The sequence below is a fragment of the Apis dorsata genome, unplaced genomic scaffold, assembly GCF_000469605.1.
Source record: "Apis dorsata unplaced genomic scaffold, Apis dorsata 1.3 scaffold_51383, whole genome shotgun sequence".
NCBI lineage: Eukaryota > Metazoa > Arthropoda > Insecta > Hymenoptera > Apidae > Apis > Apis dorsata.
In genome coordinates, this window is record NW_006267334.1 from 1 (window position 1) to 8,126 (window position 8,126).

At 39.6% G+C, this 8,126-nt stretch overlaps 1 protein-coding gene across 1 annotated transcript; it reads right to left on the reverse strand.

Moving 5' to 3' along the window:
- Nucleotides 1-6: 6 nt before the first annotated feature.
- On the reverse strand, nucleotides 7-8,120 carry LOC102670785 (the record flags this gene model as incomplete). Its single annotated transcript, XM_006625195.2, has 2 exons — nucleotides 268-8,120; nucleotides 7-57 (listed from the first exon to the last, which is right to left on the reverse strand). Coding segments are annotated over exons 1-2 (7,410 nt in total), but the record flags the coding sequence as incomplete, so codon positions are not given.
- Nucleotides 8,121-8,126: the final 6 nt, after the last annotated feature.

Here is an 8,126-nt window from a genome sequence, read left to right on the forward strand (position 1 = left end):
TTCAGCGACTTCTCTACCTGTCAGTGCAGGTTTAGCAATCGCTGTACTTGGAGCTATCTGTTTCTCTAAAGTTTCTTCAGTCTCGTGAGATATCGTCTGAGAAATTGTGATAGAAGTCAATTCTTCTATATTTGGTTTTCCTTTCTGTTGCTCTGGTAAAACAGGTTTATGCAATTCTTCTACGCTAGTCACTGTAAGAACTTGACTAGTTTCAGCAATCTCTCTTCCGAATAATGCAGTCTTAGCTGTCGCTGCACTTGGAGCTACATGTTTCTCCAATGTCTCTTCAGTTTCATGAGATACTGTTTGAGAAACCATAACGGATGTCAATTCTTCTATATTTGGTTTTCCTTTTTGTTTTTCTGGTGTACGATCAGCTATTAATTCTTCAGCAGCGATCATAGTTAATATCTGAGTTGTCTGTGCCACATCGTGACCAGTCAAACTCGACTGAGCAATTTTTTCTGTCGGTACTTCAGGACTGACTAACACATCCTCCGTTTCTGTGAAAATCGTCTGCGACACGGATAAAGGAACAAATTCCTCCAATCCAGGAACACCTTTCTGTTCTCCAGGCTTTTTATCTTCAGCTAAAGTGTCGATATTTGCCATAGTTAATATTTCCATCATTTGTGCTACGTCTCTGCTTATTAAGCTGGGTTGGGCTTCTCTTTCGACCGGTATTTCTGGTGTAGGCAATGTTTCCTCCGCTTCTTGAGAAACCATTTGCGAGACAGTTAAAGATGCCAATTCCTCCACTTGTAGCTTACCTTTCTGTTCTTCCGGAGCTTTGGATGCTACGAGTTCCTCAGCACTAGCAACAGCCAATACTTGCATGATCTCTGCAACATCTCTTCCGGTCAAACTTGGCTGAGCTGTCTTCTCTTTTGGAACTTCAACCATTAGCAATGTTTCTTCTGCTTCTTCAGATACCACATGTGAAATTGTAAGAGGTATCAGTTCGTCTAATTTAGGTTTTCCCTTTTGTTCTTCGGGTCTCTTCAATGTAAGGTCTTCTGTTTCCGTTATAGTGGTTATTTGAGATGTTTCTGCGATTTCACGGCCTAAAATATTAAAGTTTGCTTTTTGATCTTTAGGCGTGGTTTTCAAAGCAAATATATCTTCGGTTTCATTAGAAATTACTTCAAAAATTGTGACGGAAGACATCTCTTCCATTTCTACCTTGCCTTGCTGTTTTTTCAATTGAGTTACTTTTTCGAATTCTTCAGTAGTCGATGCAGCAATCACTTGTGTTATTTCCGGAATTTCTCTGCCTGTAAGACTAGGCTGAGCCTGTTGTTCTTTGGGAGTAATTGTTGCTGGTAAAATATCTTCAATTTCATTAGAAACAATTTCCGTAACAATGACAGTGCTAAGTCCTTCCATTTGAGGTTTGCCTTTTTGCTGTTCAAGTTTAAAATCTTTTCCTTCAAATGTGTCTTCTTTTTCGCCAACAGTTGTCTCTATTTTTACAGCTGTTTCTATCATAGTTTGAGCCATCGTAGCTTGAGATGATATCCGTTTCTCCTCGTGAATTTCCTGAATATTCTGAATACTTTCTACTAAAGATCCAATCACGGTTTCATGCAAACTGATGTCCTGGATAGCTTTGACCTCTTCTCGTTTAGGTACCACATCGAAAACACTTTCCTTGTCTTCCGTGATAGTCTCTGACACTTGAAGAGATGTCACTTTTTGTATATCGATATCTGCTTTTTGAGTTTGAGGTTTGAATACACCTTCGAATGTGCGCTCGCTTTCTTCCACTATGTTCTCATTCACTATGATGCTTTCGAAAGTGTCTTGTTCAGGAATAGCTACTTGAGGTTTCATGCTTACTTGTTCTATCTTATCTGGTATGCTAATTTGAGATTCGATCATAGTTGTTTCAACGATATTACGTTCCATGATAAGAGTACTATTAGCTGTCTGCGAAGTATCCAGTTTCTTTTCTTTCAGTACAGACTCCGCTTCCGCTGAAGTAACTTCTGTTATCGATATTCCATGACCTTGTTCGAACGTCTGCATCGCTGTAGAGAAAACTGTTCTTGGATATTTGTCAAAAACTCCTTCACTTTCTGCGCTTGGGATTTCTTCCACAATAATTGGTTCTAGAGCATCCTGTTTATGATGAGCTTGAACCTCATATTTCTCGAACGGCTGAACCAATCCAGTGCTCTGTTCAATAAATACCTGAGCTTTTTGTGCTACATCCATTCCAACCTTTGTTAAAGTCATTTCCGCTGTGCTCTCTTCACGTTTTTGTATAATCATTGTGTCTTCCTTGTCTTGAGAAATAACGTGAGAAATATTGACACTCTTTCCTTCAACGAAGCTCACTTTCGCACTTCGTTCGTCCATCTTCATTTTCTCCTCGAATATTGTGCTATGTTCTTGCGGAACAGTCTCACTGATATCAACGCTTTCCAATGTAGTCTGCGTTGAATGAGCTTCGAATGTTGTTGGTCGTGGTGTTACAGGTAAGTCTCCCAATCCTTCTCTGAGACTTACCTCCATTTGTTCAGCAACTTCTTTACCCTCCATCGATGATTTTGCTATTTCTTCTCGAGGTTTCTTAATTATTGACAGTTCAGCTTCGACATCTTGTGCTGTGGTCGCTTCTGTGATAGCGATAAATCTGTTTTCGTCTATGGCGATTCGAGCACTAGTCTTCTGCAGTGATATTTCCTCGATCTTGTCTACTTCTTTTTCTGCCAGCACTTGTTCTGTCATCTCGATCGTTTCGAATGGTTTTTGACCTACTTGTGCAGTGGCTGTAGTAGGTTTAATGATGTCCATTTCTTTAGTACTCAAATGTGGTATAATTTCAGATCTTTCCGCTACTTCGTGTCCAGAGACAATAATCGGCATTACTGATCTTATTCTTTCTTCTTGGATTGTCTTTAATATCTCTTCTTTATCGGCTGCGCTAACTTCGATGACACTAGTCACATGTTTGCCTTCTTCGATAGATACTTCTACCTTTTGAATAGTTGGCTTAAACTTTCCTTCGAAGGTATTTTCTCGATCTTGAATGATGTCTTGCGTGACCAGTAAGCTTTGATATAGTTCTTGACTGGTTTGTGCTTTTTTGATGTCTGGTTTCTCTAATTTCACTTCACTTATTGAATCTTCTACGGAGATGGTAGTTGTTTCAGCAATTCCATGGGTGGTGTCTAATCCAATCGAGGCTGCATGCTTTGACGGCTGTTCTTCAGAAATGTATAAAGATTCTTTATCTGCTGGAGTTATTTGAGACACAGTTACGATTTTTTTACTCTCTTCAAGATCTATAATGGCGGTCTTGTTTTCTGGTAATTGACCTGATATGAATTTGTCCTCGCTTTCCTGTATAATTGGTTGAGATTCTATTAATGAAATGAATGGAACATGTTCTGATACAGCAATAGCACCTGATGGCTTTTCTTGAATGAATTCTCCAGTGCTGAAATCTACAATCTGCATAGTCGTTTCGGCTACCATATGACCAGAAACCAGGTTCTTTCCAGCAGTCTTTATCTCTGGTAAATTTTTAGACTTGTATTCTTCCTCTTTATCTTCCAAGATCACGGTTGACACTTCTATACTTTGCTCTTCTACTACAGATAAGTCTGCTAGAGCTTTTAATGGTTTTTTGTCTTTGATAAACGGTCCTTCAACTTCAGTTGGTTGAATTTCCGAGCTGATCACAGCTTCCAAAGGAATGCTAGATGGCACTGCTAATGCGGAGACCGGTTTTACTTTTTCCAATTTACCAGCACTGGAATCGACAGTCACTTCTGTCTTTTCCGCAATCACGTGTCCAGCGAATTGTACACTAGCTTGTTTCTCAGATGGTTTCTCAGATATCTGAAGAATATCTTCTTTATCACCTAGAATCTCAGTAGTAGTCGTTGCACTGATGATTTCATTGACAGAAACCTCTGCTTTATTAGTGATTACAGGTTTATTCTTGAATTCCTTCTCAGTTTCAGATACGATGGTTTCTGTTTGAACGATACTTTCAAATGGTAATCGTTCTTCCTTGGCAGCTACTGTGATTGGAGCAGGTACAGTTAAATCTTTAGAAATAGCAGCTGGATTGATTTCTGTTAATTGTGCAACTTTATGCGCATCAAAGCTTGCAGTAGCCTGTTCTTCTTGTATTTCTAGCTTTTTGAAGTACTCTTTTTCTTTATCTGATGCAATTGTTTCAATAACTGTTATTCCTTCTTCCTCCTGAAAAGAAACATTGACCATTTTTTTGTCTGGTTGAACGAAGTCTTCCATTGATTTTTCAAGATCACCAGTAGCTGTTTCAGATGTAATCACACTGCGGAATGTGATATGATCAGTTGTAGCTGTAACTGTATGCATTTCTTCTCGTTTAAACTCGCCTACATTGTCTGTAGTAGTAGTCTCGATGGTCTGAGCTACTAAATGCGTTGGAATGTCGAAACTGGCGGATTTGGTTTTCGGTTTTTCAGTTTCTGGAAGTAGACTCTCCTTATCTTCAGTTGTAATCGCTGAAATAATCAAACCTTCGCCTGTCACAAACTCGAGATTCGCTTTCTTATCGTTAGGTTTAATCTTACTGAATGGTGCCTCTGTTTCTCTCGTCTGTACTTCTTCAGCAATTGCAGCTTCGATAGGTAATATTGTAGTTTTAGGTTTTATCTCTTGAACTGTTTCATGCGGCAAATCACTCAAGCCTGTGTCACTCAAAATTTCAAATTTGGATGCTACTCCTTGCGTGATGATATCTACTGTAGCTTCTACACTTTTTGGCTTTTCTTCTTGAGTGAATATTCCCTCTTTATCCTCAGGATGCGTCATATCTACCACAACACCCTCCCCTTCTTGGAATGTAACTTCAACGTTTTTGATATCAGGTCTCACGTCTTCTTGAAGAGGAGACTCTTTCTCAGAGATTGATATTTCTGTCTGCTCTACAACTTCTAATCCACTTTGTTGTTGATTAGCGTGCTCTTCTTTGATTTTTTCTTCCTTTAAAATTTTAATATTACTTGCTAGAACAGTCTCCTGCATTTCAGCTACCTCGTGTCCTTCAGTGATACCCAGTACAACTTTTCTTTCTTTTGGTATCTTCTCTATTTCTAATTTTTCTTCTTCCTGGATACTTGTCACCTCGATCACGGTTAATTTTTCGGTTTTCGATTGAATTTCAATCTCTGCATTTTGGATAGTTGGAAAAATATCTGTTTCTCTGGTCTTTTCAGTCTCGGCAATAGTTGTTTCTGTCACAATCAATTCTTCCAAAGCATCTCGTTGTGGTATGGCCTTTTTTGATTTCGGTTTATCGATGCTCATGTTAGCAGTACTTTGTTCCACCAAAGTCTCATATTTTAATGCAACTTTATGACCAGATATTAAAGTTTCAGCGGTATAATCTTGTGGTTTTACATCAGGACTGTATATATTCTCACGATCATGAGAAATAACTTCAAGAATAATTGGACCGGGTATAGGCTCGGTCAATTCGACAATCGCAGTTTTCTTATTTGGCTGTATTTCAGTTGTGTACAAATCTTCCTTTTCTGCCAATTCTTGCATAGCAATTGTTACACTTTCCAATGGAACGTGCGATGGTTGAGCCACACTGGAGATTGGTTTCTCTTCCGAGATATATTCTTCTGTCGGTGAATGAGTTCTAACTTCTTCGAATACTGGCGCCACCTGTGTAGTAAATTCTGTAGTAGCATAAGCTCCTTTCACTTCAGAAATCTCAGTATATTCAGCTTCTTTCTCGCTAGCTATCACCATTGTGGTGCGTAAACTTTCAATCTCATTCATTATCACTTCGGCCATCTTGAATTCAGGAACTTTGTCTTTTTGAACCGGTGCTACGTCTTCAACGATCACAGTTTCACCTATTATGGTTTCTTGCAAAGCAATAGGTTCTATTTTAGCGATACCAGATGATGGAATTTCCTTTTTTATCATGCCTAAATTATCTTCCGGTTGAGTCATTTCGATCTCCAATGAAACAATAGGATGAGTTGGTACTGCCTTTCCACGATGAGATTCTGGCATTTCGAAGATCTTTAGATCAGCTTCCTTCTCTATGGATGTAGTTTGGAATACTTCGACACTTTTAATTGCATCGTAGCTTGTATCTACAACACGTTCTTCTGGTTTTACTAATTCCTCCATCTTTGCTTCACGATCATGGGTCATAGTTTCTTGAATCATTTTAGCCTCTATTAATTGTACAGCAATTGTTCCACTTTCTTGCACGTATTTCAATTCTTCCTTAAAATCAGATGGATAATCCGCTGTTTGAATCTCAGATATCTGCACATATTCTTCAGGTTTGATAGAAGTTTCTGCCAATACTTTGGTTGGTTTCTGATCAGGATGATATATTCCTTCAGACTCTTGAATGATAGTGCTCGCGATGGAACCAATTTCCAACAAGGAAATAGACATTTCAGCCGTTTTGATAGCTGGTTTGTCTCCGAGTTGATATTCTTTCTCTTTCTCAGATGGCACAGTTTCACTCGTCACTGCTGATGTGATCTCAATAATATTCAAATCAGCCACTGCCTTCTTCATCTCTTCAATTGTCAAGTCGCTTTCTGTATCTTGAGTTTGAACTGTGGACACGGAAACTCCTTCAAGTACAGTGACATTGGGCGTAGCTTCAAAAGTGTCAGTTTTTCTTTCTGAAATAAATACTCCTTCGCTTTCCTGTACGATATTTTGCTGAACTATAGCAGTTTCGTTTCCATAAGATATTCCAACTTGTGCTTTCTGACTAGGTGGTAATCTTCCTGGAACATACATGCCTTCCTTTTCAGGTGCGTGCATTTCCTCAGTCACTCGTTGTCGTTGAGGAATTACGGTCTCAGTAGCGACCTCTGTCGGAACTACAAGTTCTGGATAATACTTTCCTGGTTTGTCCTCTGCTCTAACCTCTTCCACGAGCAATGGTTCAACCGCAGTGACATTCACTCTAGGCTTAGTCGGTAAAGTCTTCAAGGGTTCTAATTTATCTTCCGTTAATCCTTCCTGAATCTCGTACACAGACAATCCTATTTGAGGAAGGATAGTGTCTTCTGCTCTGACAGTCGATGGTGACACGAAATCTTCCGTTGGAGCTTCCTTTTGACTTACCATGGTTTCATAAACAGTCGTGGCTTCCTGAAGAGTCACACTAACGTCTGCAGTTTTACTGATTTCCTGTTTATTAATGGTTAAACTGGATAATCCAGCATCGTTGGCCAGAGTTTCGCTGACTACCAGACTTTCGGATGGCACGATACCACGTGTCGCTTCGTAGAATGTAGGTTTGAAAGTACCCACGAATTCGCCAGTAGAAGCTTGGACGGTTGTTTCCGTGATGGAGTAAGGTTCCATTGGCGAAATGGACAAGGATGCTTTTCGTTCTATGAGTTTAATTTGGCTAATATCATCGATTTCTTTCTCCTGAATAGGAATCAAATGCTCGGTTAACGGCGTAATGGTGTCCATTGTTAGTTTAGCTTTTTCCAATTCCGGTTTATCAAGTGCTTGCTCGATAGTACGATCCAAAGGTATTATCTGATGACGTTGGCTAGGAACATTTAATATGAGGGAAGGCACAGATCTGTCTTCCTTTATCTCGAACTCTTCGATTTCTTCCATTTCAACCTCATCTCGTCCAATACGAGGTCTTTTAGGTATCAATTCTTTTCTCTCTTTTTCTATGATCTCTTCTTCTTCCACATCCACGCGTTTCTTTTGTTTCTGAGCCAGTTTGCGCTTCGAGTCTGTCTCAACGATAATTGTCTCGATTTCTTCCTCAATCTCTTCCACATCCTTTTTCTTCTTCCTCCCGGTTTCGGTTTCCTCAATTTCCTCGATCTCTACAACCTGAACCCCCTCGTCCCTATCTTCTTTTCTCTCCTCGATTTGTTCCTTCGGTTTCGTTAATTTTCGTTCGCGCAGTGTCGTGTGTGCCTGCCGTGTGTCCTCGTATTCTGTGGAAAGTATGTGAGAATATTCGTGTCATAATCATGAACGCGATTGCTCTCTCTTTCTCACGTTCTGCCTTTCGCTCGTTCGCTCGCTCGCTCAGTCTCACTTGCCGTTAGACGTGAAAATATCATTCCTTTAATTTTAATTCTATCTCTTTTTTTTTTTTT